Consider the following 19,480-nt stretch of genomic DNA (forward strand, 5'->3'; position numbering starts at 1 on the left):
CTATTCAAGTTTGACAGTTCTCTATCAATATGCACCCACAGGGATCCTTAAGTATGAATTAATGGCCTGCATTTCTATTTGAGTTTGACATCAATGACTTAAAAAAGCATGTCCAGAGCAACAGAACCAGTAAGTGAGAAAAAAGCCTTGAATCTGGGTCATCATCCTAGATTCCATATTTGGTTGAAATTAGTTAATATAAATGGTTATTTCTCAAAAAAATTTTTTGTTGAAATAAGGGTATCAAAGAAACACAGCCAAATCTGAACAATACTTTTTTATTAATAAAATAAAATTTGTATACAAAAGAACATTACAGATCTAAAGACCTATTTACAATATTTGCTTTGCTTTCTGATTTAAGGTCTAATTATGTATCCCACACTGCACTGAGAACCGTGACATGATACTACATGTATAGGAAAGTACAAGGAAACCCAGGAATGTCCTGACTCCCAGTCCAATTTGATTAATACTAAAAGACAAACATGGATTTTATCCCAGATCAAAATGGGATCAGAAAAGTACTTGGGTCATAAACATTTGATTTCTTTCATCTTCAAGAAGGCACTTTCCATTCTGCAGTGGAGAACTTAAAATCTAAAGTCAATTCTGTGCATGGTCTGTTAAGATTCTTCAGTCAAGCAGAAATGCTAAGCACTGTAGGCTCTTATGTCAACTTTACATACAATATAGCCTAAGAGATATTCTGAAATATCCTACATAGGAACAGTATAAAACTGAGGGAAGAAAAAGCAGATATGTTTACAACTAACACCAAGAGCTTTAAGGTTAGTCTGGCTTTCAACTGTAAGATTACTGAGGAAAAGAGGAGAGGAAAACCATTAGGCACATCTAATACTGAGTTCTTATATACTTTTTGGTTGCTGTGATTTTATTTTTAATGCTAATTCAAGTATATAACTGCATAAAGTACATGAAATTTTATACTGCCAGTTCATGCATATTTTAAATCTCATGATACACAAAAAAAGTTTAGAAGCAAATAATTGCCTGGTATGCAAAATATAGGCTCTATGGGCTCAGTAGATCTACAATACTACCTTTTATCCTTTGCATCTATCATGTCCTTTTTTAAATATTATTTCCAAGTACCTCTTGCCAGAATCCTCAATGAATGTGAAGTACTATATTATGAAGGTTAGTTACCTAAGAATACTTAATTAGGCATTTCCAAGTGTTGTTATATTGCTAGGTTCCAAGGTTTTATACCCTTTCTCCCCCAAAATATCAAGGGACAAAGTCAACTGTATTTCAATTAAATCATTTTATAGTCAGTGACAGTGTGTATCTGTGTGGGGGGAGAAGAGCATGAAAATTACAATGCATCTTTAAAGTTATACTACTTGTGCCTCTAAAACAGATTTTAATCTTTTCTTAATTTGACCCCACTATTAAAAAAAATACTGTTTATCAAGATTGAAACCTGAAGTTGTTTAACCATTAACTGCCTAAGATTATTTAAGTTTAACAGGGAGATTAGCAAAAAGGAAAACTGTGCCAGTGAAACCTTCATCAATTTTCAGCTTCCATTTCAAATTCCCGCTTCAAACTGCAAAAGAAAAAACAAAAACCCCTAAGTTTTAGTTTTCTGTGGCACCAAGATCCCCATGAGCTAATTCATCTGGCACAAGCAGACAGCTCCATAGACACCTTACCTTTTCAAGTAAGCATGCACATTTCCAAAACCATGATACTTGGCCAAATACACCAACACACCAGTTGCACACCGTCCATCTCGCTGTCTACAAAAGCTGCAGTTGCAGATTCCACGACAAGGTGGGCAATGCCAATTCTAAGGTTGAAAAAAAAATTTAAAGTAAACACAGACTACAAACGGTTAACATAGACATCATATCACTTTTACAACCAAAAAACTTAAGAGTTAGTTAAGTATATAGGGTATATTCATTTATAATGGATTTCCAATCCATTAGATTATAAACTAATTGAGGGCTGGGACTATTTTCTGCCAATTTGTATCACCAACACTTCAAATGTGCCTAGCAAAGGAAGCACTGTTGTTTAATACAAATGTTTACTGATTTACCCCAAAACCCCAGATGAGACTTCCCACCCTCACTAGGAGACAGCTTCAGCTAGAATCCTCTCTAGCACTTACTGGGTCTAGCAATGCTATTTTGACTTCTTCACCATATCTATTTCGAAGGCAGGGGCCACAGAACTGACCCCGAACCCCAAAACATTCTGGGTTCCTGCAGTTTGTCTTGGTGTCAATAGTCTTCTGGCGACACTGGTGACAGGTGGAACCCTGAAGGAAAAGAGGCAGCCAGTGAGCACAAACTGGTCAAGAAAATAACAGGTTGAATAATGTAACTCCTCTATTGTGGGACCTGAAGCAGCTCACTGTCATTTGTATTATACTTCAATATGAAGTAAATATCCTGCAAGGAGAAACAGTTTCAGACACAGACATTTCATCAAATGAGAAGAGGTTTAAATAATATTTTTTCATCAAACTCCTACTTTCTCTTCTATAATGTATCTGATTCAAAGTAGGGGTGGGTGGGAATGAACCATTTTCATATTAAGAACTCTGCAATTTAAAATTAACCAGAAGATGAGGAACACTATTAACCAGAAGATGAGGAACACTGTATATTTCAAACTGTCCTATGATTACTCCCCCCGCCCCCAAAGGTTTTTGCAAGGCAAACGGGGTTAAGTGGCTTGCCCAAGGCCACAGGGCTAGGTAATTATTAAGTGTCTGAGGCAGATTTGAACTCAGCTACTCCTGACTCCAGAGCAGTGCTCTACCCACTGAGCCACCCTATGATTATTTCTTAAGCACAGCTCCACAAGATGGTCTGGACACCTCCCCCTTTTCAGTATGGTTAGCAATTCAATCACCTATCTTGAAAGGAAACCTAATGTAGCCAACAGAGGCAAATTTTAAAGAGAACAGAATATAGTAAAAACTATGTCACCCTCTTTTAAGCAAGGCATTAAACCTAGAGAAAGAGTTCTTGAATTCTTAACCTGAAGTTCATGAAGCTGGATTGGTATTTTAAAAATATTTTCTAAAAATTTCACTTTAACTGTTTTCCCTTTGTAATTCTCTATATTTTATTTTATTTTATGTATATAAAAACATTATTCTGAGGTGTTCATAGGCTTCACCCTCCCTCTCAAAGGGGTCCATAATGGAAAAGACTAAGAATTTCTGACTTAGAAGATCTTACTAATGAACGGTTGTAGATCTTGTCCCGGGAGGAGATGCAGATGTTTTCCAGCTCTTCCTCTGTAATCTCTTCCACTGGACGAACAATATGAGGAAGGGTCATGGTACCTGGTCGACGACTTCTGGGTGTGGCATCATCCTATGTGACAATAATTTATGAAAATAATTTCCACACTTCTTAGTCTGGTTTTAAATTTTATATACATACTCTTAATTCATTGGTGAAGTTATATCTGCCCTCAGCTTATCCTGGAACACTTTTACTCTAATATAGGCTCTTAATGGGTTACTATACCCAATCCTCTGTTGATTAAACTTACTCTATTTATTGATTGGTACTCATATGATAGTTATAGTTCATATCTCCAGGTCTATACACAGTAGATGTATAGCACAGTAGAAACCTCTTTGATCTAATGAGCCATTGGAAAGGCAGCTGAGAACTCTGGATCACTTGTCATAACAAGAGACATTAGAAGGAGATTTTTAGTTTCCTTTTTCCCTAAATCAAAAGTTACAAGGAAGGGGAAGGGGAGAACAGAACAATGATAAGGGAAAATTCTAGATTTTAACTTTCATTTCATAAAATATAAATACAGTAAAACCTACATCCATATATCCATCGATGCTCTTCCTTTTCCTCACCAACATGTACTTGTCCTCAAAATCTATTTCATCATCTAAGTGCAAATCTGGGGGTCCTTCAAGTAGAGATCTTGACCTGGTATATGGACGAGCTCTTCGTTCAGGGTTTCTCCTTGTGGGGTCTCTTGGGAAGGAGCGCCTTCGATTTGGTTTTGACTGCTAAAATGGAAAACCTCCATGAAGGAAGATAACATATTTTCCTAAAAAAATATTTAAAACGAAGAATACTTGTTCCGAAAATTTAAGTTGACACCACTGCTAAAGAAATCCACGGAAACTAGGCCTAATTCACTAATATAGGGAAAATCCAGTCTCCTAGAAAACAATGGATTTTTTTTTTATTTTTTCCTCCTAAATGAGATCTTCCGGATCTTTTCTCAAGACTGTTATTATTGCTTCCTCTGAAATTACTTTATATATAGTCTGTATCTTCTTTTGGTATAGAAATTGTTTCTCCCAATAAAACGAGGTCCATGAGAAAAGGTATGGTTTCATTTTTTGTCATTGTATCCTCATCAATATATGATGCTTTTTTACTTTGTAGAGTCAGCCATTCATTTAATCTAAGCTAAGTGAAAGGAACTCATACCATCTTCATTATAGTTCCAAAATTTCTGCTAAAAGCTCTACTGAGTCCAAGATATCCTGTATATTCAGTAGTGCTCACCAGCAAACAGTCTAGCAAAGGTGAAAATAGGTAATGCTCATTTTCTTTTCTTTGTTCTGCAACTGTCTAATCTTAATCATACTGGTTTTGTTCCTACAAATTGCAATCATATATAGTGTTAAGAAATTTAACTTGGGTTTTTTAACCTGATGGTTTGAGAAAAGCTCTTTTAATTAAATCTTTTAATATACTTGTTCTATGAAATGTATGCAATACAAAATAATTTATACTTACTGGGCTATTACTTGGAAATGACCTTCTTTCAGTAAATAATCCCGGGAAACTTTGTAATTCTGACATTAGTTTTGCAAGCTGAGAGGTAGGGGAATGGAGAAATTGGGAGGAGGAAAAAAAGCAAAAACCTAAAGTGAACATTCAAATCATTTTATTAAAACAATTTCCTAACATGAGTCAGGAACTTTAGAGATTGAGATCATCATTCTTTCTTTTTTTATTATATCTTTACATCAAATGATATGAAAGAGAATTCTTTGAAAATACTAACTAAAACATTTAAGCACAGTTTCAATAGAATGAGAGCTACCAATTTGAGGGAACATGTTATGAATAAAAAGCAACTCTTAGTAACATACCTCACACAATGTGAAAGCCCAGTATTAAATAACAGATTTGACCACAGATCCTGGAACACATACCATTGCTTTGTTTTCCTTTATATTTAGCGCCCTCTTTTCCAAAAAACTGGAGCCTTTCTCATCTTCTGAGTCAGAATCAGAAATAGAAGTGGGGGCCTCTGGGGCTTTGGGTGGGGCTGATTTTCGCTTCCTTGCCCCTTTGAGGTCTCGGGTTGGAAACTTTAGAGCTACTTGCAAAGGACCTAAACGTTTCATTTGACTCCGAGTCCTCCTTCCTTCGTCATCAGAATTCAATTTCTGTTCAAATAAAATAATTTATTTAATTTTACAATATTTACTTGATGCATCAAAAAAATGAAAAATGAACACAGAAATAAATAAGAGTATAAAAATCAGTACTCTGGATGTGATATGATTATTACTCTCACCAGTAGTTAGATAGAATCCATTCCCTGACCAATAGAAGATAATTTTCTTAATGAATACATTTTACCTAATCAACAAGTTAAGAAAGTATAAACAGTCTCTTGCTTCTGCCTATATCCAATTTCATCTAATTTAAATATATAACTCATATTTTACCAGAATTTAGTTGTACACATAGATTCAAGCTAGAGAAGGATGGAATAAAGGATTTGAAAAGGTAACACTTTCAGGTAGGGTAGAGTTGGGCAGTGGAAATCAGGAAGGCTTTATGGGGTTAAGAGGTCCTTGAAGAAAGAAAAATCTGACCAGAACAGATGGGAAGTGAACCTAGGCTAGTAGCTGTATGAATGCAGAAATGAGGAAAAATTTGAGAAATACAGTGTTAGCAAGAGAATGGATAGGATTTAGCAAGTGACTGGATATGAAGGTGAGGGGAAGGATAAATCAAAGATGAGCCTGGATAAAAAAAAAAGTCTACCAGTCATGATTATAGCACCATAGACTTAGATAGAAGACTTGTTTGTGCTCATCAAGTCTAAATCCCTCACTTTTAAGATGAAACAGTAAAAAAGATTAAATAATTTGTCTAGAACAACAATGGGTTAAAGGCAGCACCTAGGTCTTTCCAAGTTGAATGCCATATTACCATGCTTTCTATAAGAAGAGATATTAGTTCAATTTTTAAAAAGCTGACTTGAAGATGGTGACATGAAGGGATCGAGTCTTAGGAGCTCGCTGATAAAAACTTATAAGCTAAGGACTCTAACTAAACTTTCGAGAGACAGAACCCACAAAGGGACACAGTGAGGCAGTTCTCCTACTCAAGGTAACCTGGAAAAGAGCAGAAAGGCTCTGCTCCCCGGGGTTGGAGGGGTGGCCCACCAAAGGGGTAGTCCATGAGAGCGAAAGAACTTCAGCCTCCGGGAGGCAGCCCAGGGCGCTGGGAGCCATGGCTCACAGCCGCTGGGGAGTCTCCTGAGCTGCACCCCGGGGAGCACCAGGCACAAAGTGGGGGAACAGAGGGGGACCTCTGCCAGAGCCTAGCGCTCAGGGCACACAGCCAGAAGCTTGGTCTTTCCCCAGCCCTGATCCAGGAAACAGAAGCAGGCAGAGCTGGTGAGCAGGAGCCCCCAGGGCATGAGCCCATTCAGCTGAGGGAGGGAAGTTAAGAGAGATTGCAGAGCTCTGTCCTCTGCCCCTGGAACAGGACTCTGGGGCTCTGACCACATTCAGATCCTGATCCCAGTCTAGGCCCCTCCACAGAACAGCAGCCCCCCCCCCCACCTCAGCCCCGTGGCAGAGGGGGGCGCTTATGGTCATTCACAGACCAGGAGGGAGGACAGAACCTCACACACTGAGACCCTTGTGGGAGTATCCCAAAAGCTCAGGAAGCACCCCCAAAAAACAGGCTTAGGCTGGGAAAATGAACAAAGAAACAAGAGGAAGACCATTGAGAAATATTTTGCATATGAGCCCAAGAAGGATCAAAATACTCAGTCTGAAGATGAGGAAGCACAAGCTCCTGCATCTCAAGACTCCCAAGAAAAACAGAAATTGGGCTCAGGCTATGATAGAGCTCAAAAAAGACTTTGAAAATCAAATGAGGGAGTTGGAAGAAAAACTGGGAAAAGAAAGGAGAGAGATGCAGGAAAAACATGAAAATGAAGTCATCAACTTAGTCAAGGAAATCCAAAAAAATGCTGAAGAAAATAGCATGCTAAAAAACAGCTTAGGTCAAATGGATAAAACAGTTCAAAAAGTTATGGAGGAGAAGAATGCCTTAAAAAAGCAAAATTGGCCAGATGGAAAAAAAGAGATAAGAAAACTCTCTGAGGAGAACAAATCCTTCAGACAAAGAATAGAATTCAGGGAGATTGATGAATTTACCAGAAATCAGGAATCAATACTTCAAAACCAAAAAAATGAAAAATTAGAAGAAAATGTGAAATATCTCATTGAAAAAACTGATATGGAAAACAGACTTAGGAAAGATAATTTAAAAATTACTGCAATACCTGAAAGTCATGATCAGGAAAAGAGCCTTGACATCATTTTCAAAGAATTACTACAGGAAAATTGCCCTGATATTCTAGAAGCAGAGGACAAAATAGAAATGGAGAGAATCCAACGATCCCCCAGAGAAAGAGATCCCCAAAAACCAACCCCTAGGAATATTATAGCCAAGTTCCAGAACTCCCAAGTCAAAAGAGAAAATATTACAAGCAGCCAGGACACAGTTCAAATATCGTGGAGCTGCGGTCAGGATCACACAGGACTTAGCAGCAACTACATTGGAAGCTCGTAGGGCTTGGAATACAATATACCAGAAGGCAAAAGAGCTTAGAATGCAGCCAAGAATGAACTACCCAGCAAGGCTGAATGTGCTCTTCCAGGGAAAAAGATGGACTTTCAATGAACCAGGGGAATTTCAAATGTTCCTTTTGGAATGGCCAGAGGTGAACAGAAGGTTTGATCTTCAGATACAGGGCTCAGATGAAGCATGGAGATTGGAGTAGAGGGGGGGAAATATGAGGGACTTAATGAGGATGAACTGCATGTATTCCTGCATAGAAAAATGACACTGATAATACTCATATGAACCTTTTCAGTAATAGAGCAGGTAGAGGGAGCTTTTATAATTGAAACACAGGAGAAAGCTGAATTCGAAGATAAAATATGGTGTAAAATGGAGTCAATAGAAAAAAAAGGGAAATGTAATGGGAGAAAGAAAAAGGAGAGGGGGAATAGGCCAAGATATTTCATATAATAAGATTTTTTTTTTATTTCAATGAGCTATTGCAATGATATGGAAGGGGGGGGCAAGGGGGAATGAGGGAACCTTTGCTCACACCAGAGGTGGCTAGGAGAGGAAACAGCATATATACTCAATGGGGTATAGACATCTGGAATAAGAAGGAGTGGGGAGCAGGGGGAAGGGGTGGGGATGTGAATAAAGGAGGAGAGGATGGACCATGGGGGGACAGTGGTCAGATATAACACATTTTCTTTTTTACTTCTTGCAAGGGGCTGGGATTGGAAGGTCTGCCCAGGACCATAGGGCCAGGTGGATTCTGGGCCTAAGGGGTGGTATGGGGGCTCAGGGATTCTTGGCCACAGGATTAGGAATCTGTCTGCTGCGCCACTCAGCGACCCTACAGCAGAGTCAAGAGTGAAAGGAGAGAGAAAATATAGTACATGGTAGTGGAGAAATAAGAAAGGAGGGAGTTGCGATCAGCAATGGCAACATTGGAAAAATATGGAAATAACTTTTGTGATGGACTTATCATAAAGAATGTGATCCACCCATGACAGAGTTGTTGGTGTTGGAACAAAGACTGAAGCACATTTTTTATTATTATTTTTATTTGGGGGAGGGTGCAGGGCAAGTGGGGCTGGGTGGCCTGCCTGGGGCCACATAGCAGGGTGATCTTTGGGTGTCTGGGGCTGGATTCGGACCCAGGTGCTCCTGACTCAAGGGTCAATGCTCTGTCTGCCACCCAGCCACCCCTACTATTATTACTAGTTAATTTTATTTTGGATCTTTTTTTTTCTTCTTTTTGGTTTTTGCAGGGCAGTGGGGATCGGGTGGCTTGCATGTCACATGGCTGGGTGATTATTGGGTTTACGAGACTGGATATGGACTCGGGTGCTCGTGGCTCCAGGGCTGGTACTTGGTCCATTGTGCCACCTGGCCATACCTACAATTATTACTATTATATTTTTTAATTTTAATTTTTTTCTCTCCCCCCTTTACTTTTTTCGCCCAAGCAAGTTTATCTATATTCATGGGGAAGGGGCATTTTGTTTATTTGTAAACAAGAATATTTTATTAATATAAAAAACCATTTGTACAAAATGAGAATAAAAAAAATCAAAAAAATAAATAAAAAAGCTGACTCAAGTCTTGGGATCAAATAGAAGTATATAGAAGGCAGTTGAAAAAAATGGAACTAGAAGCTCAGAATAAGTTTAGATTAGCTTGAATACATTAGGAAAGTGGATGAGATTTTCAAGGCATAAGGTATAGAGAGAAAAGGACACAGAGAGAACCTGAAGGGTCAGATAGCCACACTGAGTAAGTATGAGAAGCTGAACTAGCAAAGCAAACAATGGAGTAGCTAAACAGGTAGGGAAATCAGGAGAAAAGTGTCATATAAGCAATGAAAAGGGAGAGTTCAGGACTAGGAAGTGCTGTTAAAAAAAAGTCCCAGGAAAGGCTAATAAAAGGCCATTGGATTTAGCAAAAGTGGTCAGTGTCTAGGACTCGTAATATTTAAGTAATGCTTTCTAAGTTTCTTATGGAAGTATAATTTCCCCTCATATGAACATAAGTTGGAAGTTCTCATCAGGTCTGGGTTTATGCCAAATTCTAAAATTCTATGATATATCTATACATCAGAAAATGCTGCTCAATCAATTATCAGTTTCAATTATATGCACAAAAATGCTAACAAATAAAGAGTCTGAAAACCATCTGGGTAAATATGCTGAAAAAATTTAAGAATCACATGAAAAGGAAGAAATTAAAAGTAAAACAAAGGTGTCAAACTTATTTCCAGTGTGGCCAGAATCAGATTATTTAACAAAATAAATAAAAATACAATATAACAAGAATTTTTCAAATCAATATACTACCAACACTGATATATATACATATATATATATATATACACATATATGTACACACACACACACACACACACACATTCAATGAATAAGCAAAGTCCTTATTCTGTTGGTGGTGGGGAGCTTGCTTAGGAACTTGACTGCTGGAATAGCTGTTGTGGGGATGGTAACAGAGAATCAAAAAAAAAAAAAACCCCAAGTATTGCTATGTGCTTTTGTAGTTGAGTTTAGATAACACCAAGTTGTAGAGTGCTAAGTCCATACAACTTGGGGGCAGGGAATGGAATAGGTTGTGGTGGAGGTAGCCCAAGGTTGAAGATGAGTAAGGTATACATGGCAAAAGGACAAGAGAGCAAAGAAGTCAAAAGAGGTGGAACATACCCTTACTGAAGCAGTTAAAAATAGGGTAAAAATTGTAAAAGAAGGAAATAAGAAGAGAAGATGAATCATCCAAAAAGGGCAGTAAAGACAAAGAATCATTTAAAGAGAAATGAGGTAGTGGCAGAGATGAAAGAGAAGATTTTTAAGGGGAAAATTTTTAGAATTCAAAGTCTTCAGGGTAGAACTCTGGGATAGTGAGAGTGAAGACATAACCAATCTCCCCTTTGGTTAACTGGGATTAAATGGAGATATAGGGCATGGTAGAGTTAATGATTTTGGAAGTCAGGGCAATAGATATTAATACTTCCGTAAGGATGAGAATAGGTAGGCAGCTGGTAGCAACAATGATCTGGATAAAATAATGCAATCAGACAGTTCAAAGTTTAAAAAGAGAATGAGGTTATTACTTGATGATGGCATAGGAAGGCTCTAGAATCTAATCATATAACTTCCTTTTACAAAGTATAAAGCAGACACTGCCATTAGGGAATAAGAAGCATCCGCATGCCTCCACTAGGGATAAGGATGAGAGCAGAGTGGGCAAGAGATGGCATAATACATTTAGAATAGTCACTTTTAATTCATACCTATTTACTCTTAATTGACGAAAATTTTAATTTTGCTTGCATTTGAAAGTCTGATAGCTCTTACTAATCCTATAGCTATTTCCTTTCTATTCTTAAAATTTAACTCCACTAAAAAAAACTAACCAAACACTGTTTTAAAAAAGATAAAATTTTTCAGAGAGTGAAGTTTTTTCCTCTTTCTGTCTCTCACTTCTTCCTAACTTCAATCTTAACTATTTGTTTAATTTCCAACCTGCCTGCTCTTCTTTTCTAAAGTTCCTTCCTTCAGATTGGTAGCAATCATCTAAGGATTTCATAATGCTTACTTATGCTTTCTAGGTTTCTAAGTTCCCTCCCTGTTAAAATATCAGGTCAAAAAACTAGGGCAGCTAGGTGGAGCAGTGGATAGAGCACTGTTCTTGGAGTTGGAAGGACCTGAGTTCAAATCCAGCTTCAGACACTTAATATTACCTAGCTGTGTGACCTTGGGCAAGTCACTTAAGCCTGCCTTGCCCCCCCCCAAGAAAATTGCTGCCTTATTGTTCCTTAGGAATCACTAACAATTACTCATTTTTTTTCTTCCTCATAATTTTATTGCTTCATCTCTCCTGATGTGGCCTATAGTCTCATTATCATTCCTTGAAGTGCAAGCAGCTGCTTCATCCTCAGAAGGTTCAACTTATCCCACTTTATAGGAAATGCCTTATTTGCAATTCCCTAGTTCTTCTGTGAGTTTAGTGGCTATTCCCATCTTTTCTCCATTTTTTTCCACCCTCCTACCTCCTGACAGCAGTCAAGTTTCTCTACCTCTTCAAATTGTGCACTTTCTTTGTTTCCACCTGGAAGAACTTCCATTTTTTCAAGGAATGCTTCATTATTCCCGAGAAACTGGAGAATGGAAAGTGACTCTAATCCTGTTATCTTCCCTCTTAGAAAGTATAATAGCTTGCCCTTTATACAAAGAATGAGGCTACATGGCCTGAGCAAAAGAAAAACATTACCACTCCATACAGGTCACTTAACATGCTTGCCATTATCCCTCCAAAATTGGTGACCAAAGTAAACATCTTTTGACACCCCATTAATCTTTTAGCCACCTATGTGTTTCTCTACAGGGAAATATTAATTATGCTGCTTCATTTTTTCCCCAAGGTTTGCTTCTAAACTGATCAGTTTAGATGCTCTCTGGAGCTGCCAAGTTCTTCTTGAAGCTTTGGGATGATGCTTGAAAATGAAATGCAATCATGAGATGCTTCCCATTGATCTTCATTTCATTTTTTCCAGTCAAGACAAATTAATAGTTCTAAGGTACAAAAGGCACAATAGCTCTAAGGAAAAAGTACACTCATCATCCCAGGATGTGTTTTGGGTTCCACAAGGAAACAGTAAACTTTTTGATCCAACTGAGTAGGGAAGATGGTAGCTAACCAAGCAGCAGTAGCGACAATGAGATAGAGGTGGTGATGGTGTTGGCCACAGCAGTGGCAGTGAGAGCAGGAGGAGCAGGAGCAGGAGCAGGAGCAGGAGCAGGAGCAGCAGCAGCAGCAGCAGCAGCAGCAGCAGAATCAGGACATTAATAGCTCTAAGGTACAAAAGGTACAATAGCTCTTAAGGAAAAAAGTACACTCATCATCCCAGGATGTGTTTTGGGTTCCACAAGGAAACAGTAAACTTTCTGATCCAACTGAGTAGGGAGGATGGTAGCTAACCAAGCAGCAGTAGTGACAACGAGGTGGTGGTGGCCACAGCAGTAGCAGCAGCAGCAGCAGAATCAGGACATGGATAAAGCCAAGCATGAAAAACACTGGGTGAAAGAAGGGTCCTTATCCTGATCCTCACTTAAAAGTTCCGTTCATCATCAGATTTCCAAACTAACTGAACTTTCCATTAATGGTTTCATAGAACTTAAGGTTCTGTAATAGAAACATCAACCTCTGGTCTTCTGCTATAAGTTTCAGTATTTCTATAATACTCATGAGCAATGCTTACAAGTAGAACATAGTAGAAGTGTTTTTTTTTAATCATGAGTATTCCTTAAAGATAGAATTATTTTTCTTCTAGGAATTTTATAATACCTAAACTTCAAACCATGAATTATATTGAATTTATTATCTAAAAGCAATTATTATATGGTAAATAGATATGATAAAAAGAGGCAAGTACAAGGATTTCATTCTGTTCTACACATTCATTCTGGACTTTGACATACCCTGAAACTCACCATTCCATCTTGTAGCTCGCTTTCTGAGAAGCCGCAGAATGATTCATCATCAGAGTCGGCATAAAAAATAGTGGCCAGTTCTTTAGTGATATCTGGCCTGAGTTTGGATTTGTGCAAAATTCCACAATCCCCTCTTAGGTCTTGTGCCTCACTTTCTGGAAAGCCGCAGAAAGATTCATTATCAGAGTCCTCATAAAAAATATTTGCCAGTTCTTCACTGATATCTGACCTGAATTTGGGCTTCTGTAAAATAAATAAATAAATGCCATTGTGCATCTTTTTTTCCCCCTTTTCAAGAACCAATTTTCCATAAACCGTGCAGAGAGCAAATCACATTTACAAGTGCACTACAAGAGAATAGCTTTTGTTACAAAGAAAAATGGTTCAGGGGTTTACAAATGATTTCTGAGTTGTTATGGCAAATCATCAGGCATGTTAGGTTAGGCGACATTTCAAAAGGATAGAATAAGTAGCTAATCTACCTCCAACAATTACTACCTAGAACCACAGCAAAAAGTGAAATGAAATTACAGAGCATACTGTATTTTCATAACGGCTGTATAGAAATGTAGGCAAAAAGCAAGCAGTTTTAATCACGTACAAAGCATTTGGGGCATTTTCAGCATCGCAGACTCAATTCTGTTTATTCTCATACTGCACTTACTGTGTTTGCAAAATTATCAGAAGCAAAACTGTCACAACTGTCATCAGAGGATGACGAGGTTTCCATGGAAATCAATTTCACATTTCTGAAATTTTTGAAGTTCTTCTTTACAGAAAGGTCCTTTTGCTGAAAATGGAAATGGCAATCTGATTAAATATGATGCTTACTGTATGTAGCATCTAACTTTTCAACACATTAATTTTTTGAGTTTTGCAGGTTTAAACATTATGAGGCAATGGAGCCCATTTCTTATGCTCTTTATGAAATTATAAAGGAGGACTAGTTATTAAGAGGAAAGAACCAATCTAAACTAGGTCAACGTGCCCTTAAATAAGAAATGCTGTTCATAAATTGGAGAGGTTGGGGGTGGGTTGGGACTTACTCTCCTTTTAAACATTTATTCAAACATCTTTGGAACCACTTATCTAACTTCAAAATTTCCAAGCTCAACACTAGGTAAACATTTTTCTGTTCTGACTCTTTCAATTTGATCAAGCTACACTTCTGAAAGAAAATAACAGCTGCTTCTCCCTCAGCCAAAATCAAACAAAGAGTTTTTTTTTTCCCCTATGTAGATTCCGAATATACAGGGATGTTCATTTTCTAAGATAAGAAGTTGGGCAGGGACACTAGATCTAGGAGTTGCAAATATGACCTCACTCCAATCAGAAGTTAAAGTGATTGCAGCCCAAGTTTTCACAAATTGTATGCCTCAATAGTGTAGAGTTAAAACAGTTTATGCAAGTTGAGGTTTTTTCATGAGCTAAAAGATCTGATTTACACTCAAAGATGTGATTCATATGCTGTGTGGAATTCCATTTAGATGCTTAGAAGGATGGCAATTTCTCATGGAATTACAGATATGGGCCTATTTGCTTATTGAATCTGTAGAAAAACAGCATCCAACAAGAAGACTAACTCAGCTTTTAGTCCCACCTGTTGAGTTTCAGACTCCTTGCTACACAACTTCTGAGAATTGTTTTGTTGTATTTGATCACTCAATAAGAGCAATTACATACAATACAAACACAGAAATCCAGGCGGCACCTTACATTAAGAAACTTTGTTGCTTTAAAACTTGAAACTAAAGTTTCCTTTTGTGTTCAAGTTTTTCCTGCTATATTTTTCTGCATTAAATTGTCTAAAACAGCAGGAGTTGACCCATTAAACTCAACAAGTCAGAAAAACAAGTTCTTTAATTCTTATTATCATAGCAATCACAGGGTTTAGAGCTGGGAGGGACAGTAGGGATTATTATGTAAATAGGTAACTAAATCTATGCTCTGGTTCAAGAAAGTACTTTATGGATGAGGAAACTGAAGTCAAGAGATTAAGACCTGCCCCAAATTGCAAAGATAGTTAAACACCAGGTGGACTAAGCCAATTTACCTGATGCAAAAATGTTAATAATTTTATTTAGAAATTTAAAAATTTCATCCTATTTTCTTTGTCTTATCACTAAAAAAACATGCAGTATGTCAAATGATATAGTTAAGTCCTTCTAGCTACTTTAAAACTCTTGTATTTCTATTAAGTGATAGGTCAGGATTAAAACCTGAATCCTGACTCCAAATTAAGAGTACCTACAGTAGTACTACAATTACCTCCAAGAAGCAAATGGAGCACCACTTCCAAGATCCATACTAAAGGCCCTTAAAATGCTGAGATTTTAGATTCCTACTAAGCAGAAAATCCTGGAACAGGAAAAACTATACATCTTCTGCCTTTATGTTATTTACTAAATCAACTTCAGTGAAGCTAGTTGCATGGTAAATAAAAGGTAAACATGCTCCTCTATCAATGGCATTACTGGAAGAGACTTTAAAGACCATCTAGTTCTAGACCAACCTCTTCATTTTACAAATGAGGAAATTTGAAACCCAGTCAGAATTTGTGCAAGGACACAGAAAAACTAGGATCTAAAACCAGTTTCTCTGACTTGAAATTCAGTGCACTTCTAACTAATTCTTGTTCCTTATCAACTTATCAGAAAAAAATTATATGAAATTGTTATTTTATGATCTTGGCCAGCATTCAATTGTTTATGTGACCAAACTTTTTTAAAATCACATTTCCAGCTTTATTTCACACTTTAATCCTTTTTCATTTGCCTTCAGGCTGAAATGGATTATGAGCTATTCTACCTAGGAATTCTCGCTTCTGTGAGCTGCATAGTGTATCTTCTGATGCCAGGAATGCATTTCCTCTACATCTGACTGGTTATGTCCTTTTTTTACTCCAAAAATTTTCCCAAGTACCAACTGGTCCTCCCAGCTTAATGTGGACTTTGATTTAAAATCGTCTTTAAGCACGAGCATCATAAATCTAGAGCTTGAAAGAGAAAGCAGAAACTCTTCAATTTACAGAGGAGGAAACTGAGGCTCAAAGGTTAAGTGACTTCTCAGATGTGATGGGGTATTAAAATGTACCCCATTGCTTTTTTTCCAAATGCTAACTGTTTATTCAAACACTTGATTGCCAACTATGTGCAAAGCACTACTGGGGGGACAGAGAATACAAAAATAGCTTATTGCTGAGTATGGGACAGGTCACACAGTCAAAATGATGACATAAAGTAGGTAGGTTAGGGTAACTTGGGATGGGAGAAAGAGCTAAATCACTTCCAGGAATTCCTTGTTTTTAGATAGTTTGTCTATAGAATATCCTAAAGTGAGAAAAATCCCCTTGAAAGTATGAAATATTTCAAGGAAGTACTTTGTATCTGTGATGTATACCTCGGCTCTTCCCAGGACCTTTTGCTCCGCATGCATCTGCTCACTTACTAGGACTTCCCAGCTTTGCCTCTCATAGAGCCGTCTCTCAGCACGCGCGTGCTACACTGTAACCAGCGTCACAAGCCACACAGAACTTTGTCAACTACTCGGCTCCGTTTCAGAGGCCCCGGCCCCGGCCCGGCCCGGCCCGGCCCCGGCCCCGGCCCCGGCCCCGGCCCCGGCCCCGGCCCCGGCCCCGGCCCCGGCCCCGGCCCCGGCCCCCAGCTCTGAGCTCGAGGCCGGCAGCTGCCCACCTCGGCCTCCCGGGCCAGGGAGGTCCAGTCCGAGGTCACGGGACCAACCGAGCTGCTCCAATCCCAGAGGTCCCCGCACAGATTCTCCGGGGCAGAGGCTACTCTCGCATGGGCTCCACCTCCTGCACAAAGCTGAACTCTCCTCCCAGGCGCAAAGCCGGGCTTTTGGCTCTCCGCCCAACCCCCACCACTGTGGCCTCGGGGCAGACCCCGCTTTCTGGTGCCCTTTCTCCTAGGCTCTACCTCACCCTCACGGAACGTGGGTGGGGGATGGGAGGAGAAAAGCTCCCTTTAGGCAGAACTCGAAGCAAACTAGCAGGGCTGTGAATGCCTCCTCTCGGAGTTCTAAACCCAACGGGGGATAGATAGGACACACACACAAATCCAAATGCTAATGCCAAAGGGGGGAGGAAACACTTCCAGCTGTAGGGATCGCCGCTGGTGCCCTGGAAAAGTTGGCATTTTAACGGTCTGAAGGAATTGGTAAGACTTCCGTTTTATTCGGGTGAGGCTATTATGGTTATATATGGATTATTAGGAGGGGCATGGAGATGAAGTGACAATGCCAAAAAAGTGCAACATCCCATCTCCCCGTTCCTTACCTCGCTGTGCCCACCAGGGCGCAAGCATGTGGGCACAGCGGGGCTGGGGTGGAGGGCAAAACGTGGAGCAAGCAAAGGGGGCAAGCAAAGGTGCAGGAAAGCAGCTTCTGGCCCAAGGAAGAAGAAAGGCTGGGGGGGGGAGGGAGGAGGTGGGCAGGCAGGATTCCCATTCTCTTCCCGCCTCCGGGCTAATCTCCCCTTCCATCACTCCTCCCCGCAGAGTCCCAGGCCCAGAGCAGGGGGTCCTGCGCCCTCCAGGAGAAGGCGCCCACGCCAGGCCAGCTGGGGCCGCGTGTGCGGGCAGGATCGCGCGCAGCCCTGCTCCACGTGGAGTCCGCAGGCGCGCACACACGTGCAGGCGCTCTACCTCCCGGCCCCGGGGAGAGCCCAGCTTCCCCTCCACTCGCGCTCGGCTCCGGGCAGGCGGCGGCGGCGCTTCAGGCACGCAGGGGCACGGACGCCTTTCTGCCCCCAGCCGCCCCCTCCTCCTCCTCCTCGCCACTCAGCCCGCACACTGGCGCGCCATGCCGAGTTTCCAAGAGGCGCCCCCTCACCTGCATGCCGAAGGGATCCATGGGCGGCGGCGGAGTCCGCGAGGAGGGCTCTTTAAAGGGAAGGGGCTGCTCCGGCGGAGATGCCGGCGGGCGCGCGGCTCCAGGGAGGCCGGAGGAACGCGAGCGAGGGAGCCAGCGGGGACTGCCGGAGGGGCGCGCGCCGAGCCGACCCGGGACGGGGCGGGGCTGGGCCCGGCCTTTCCCGCGCCTGGAGAGGCAGGTCCTGAACGGTGCGCTAACGCCTGGGCCTGCGCCCCCCCAGCGCGCCCCGAAAGGAGTTTTTCCTTGGTCCGCTTGTTAAAAGGAAGAAAATCCCACCGAAATCTCCGCCTTCAAAAAAGCAAACAATTTTTTTTGCCCTCCCTCTCCTACTCTTTTTACGTTGCTGTCCGGTCCTTCAGCGAGCGGCGGGAAAACGGTTCATATTGCCCCCGGGTCCCTGACATGATTTGCATAATACTGGGACCGGAAGAGGGAGGATGAAAGAGTGGGATTTGAATGGAGTGCGTGACCTAGCTAGCCTGGAGAAACGAGCTGCGGCGCTGCCATTCCGGGCGCGGAGCGCCGGGATCCCAGCTCCGGCTGCAAGTTGGCCACGCTCAAGCCGCCGGCCCCCCCTCCCCGCAGGAGCTTCATTATTCACCGAAATCAGAGGGGAGTCCTAATTTTAAAGCACTTTTCTGAAAACCGGAAAATTGAAATTCTTCAATTTGGTCTTCAGTTGTGCAAAAAAAAAAATCAGATTGATAGACGGCTGGAAGTGGATAAGAATCTCACTAACAAAGTAAATTGGGAATAATTGGGAGCTTTCACAAATAAAACGGATTGTGAACTATGAAAATAAACTTTTCGCTTTTGGAATATTTAAGCATCCTTAACGGATTTTGCCTTCCCTCAGAATTAAGGGCCAAAGTACGAATGGGTTTGCTACTTCAGTAACACGTGTGTGTAAGTGAGATGGAATGCGTTTGTGTATACAGTTATTCCTTGTCTGTTTCCCAAATCTACAATCAGAAAGTAACTTCATTGTTTCTACTATTTCTTTTGAGGAAGAATTAAAGAGCAAAGGGGGAGAAGGATGCTGATTACAGTCCTAAATTTTTTAAAAGCTGGTTTCTTTTTTGAGAGGGGAACTTTCCCACAGCACCTGTGTCTTTTTATGGCTGAAGGACAGTCTACTGTTCTAGTAGAAATGACTTCAAAACTAAACTTTTTATAATGTACAGGAATTCTTAACTAGTGTTCTCGAATTTTTTTAATTTGGTAATTTTTGATAACTTT

At 40.4% G+C, this 19,480-nt stretch overlaps 1 protein-coding gene across 4 annotated transcripts; it reads right to left on the minus strand.

Annotated features, from left to right (window-relative positions):
• Nucleotides 1–249: 249 nt before the first annotated feature.
• CDCA7 (cell division cycle associated 7) lies at nt 250–18,573 on the minus strand. Of its 4 annotated transcripts, none has more exons than XM_074215690.1 (10): nt 16,751–16,926; nt 14,016–14,141; nt 13,352–13,594; nt 5,192–5,428; nt 4,770–4,847; nt 3,833–4,024; nt 3,225–3,362; nt 2,144–2,293; nt 1,680–1,816; nt 250–1,573 (listed from the first exon to the last, which is right to left on the minus strand). In XM_074215690.1, exons 1-10 carry the CDS (start codon nt 16,784–16,786, stop codon nt 1,537–1,539), a joined length of 1,374 nt encoding a protein of 457 aa, XP_074071791.1. In that variant the 5' UTR covers nt 16,787–16,926; the 3' UTR covers nt 250–1,536. The 4 variants fall into 4 exon arrangements, with proteins under 4 accessions (XP_074071791.1, XP_074071790.1, XP_074071792.1 ...); XM_074215689.1 differs by having other exon boundaries at nt 251–1,573; nt 3,833–4,027; XM_074215691.1 differs by lacking the exon at nt 16,751–16,926 and adding an exon at nt 18,200–18,573 and having other exon boundaries at nt 252–1,573; nt 3,833–4,027.
• Between the last annotated feature and the right edge of the window lie 907 nt (nt 18,574–19,480).

Source organism: Macrotis lagotis, chromosome 1 (assembly GCF_037893015.1).
Source record: "Macrotis lagotis isolate mMagLag1 chromosome 1, bilby.v1.9.chrom.fasta, whole genome shotgun sequence".
Classification (NCBI taxonomy): domain Eukaryota; kingdom Metazoa; phylum Chordata; class Mammalia; order Peramelemorphia; family Peramelidae; genus Macrotis; species Macrotis lagotis.

Bases quoted from the DNA above. Each gene is read 5' to 3' on its own strand.
- CDCA7 (XM_074215689.1), bottom strand. From the start codon at position 16,786: ATGCATGCGGAGCAAAAGGTCCTGGGAAGAGCCGAG. The intron at 5,429-13,351 runs GTGAGTTTCAGG...TTATTTGAACAG, and splicing joins GCGAGCTACAAGATGGAATG to AAATTGAATTCTGATGACGA. The intron at 4,848-5,191 runs GTATGTGTTCCA...CCTACCTCTCAG, and splicing joins TAAAGGAAAACAAAGCAATG to CTTGCAAAACTAATGTCAGA.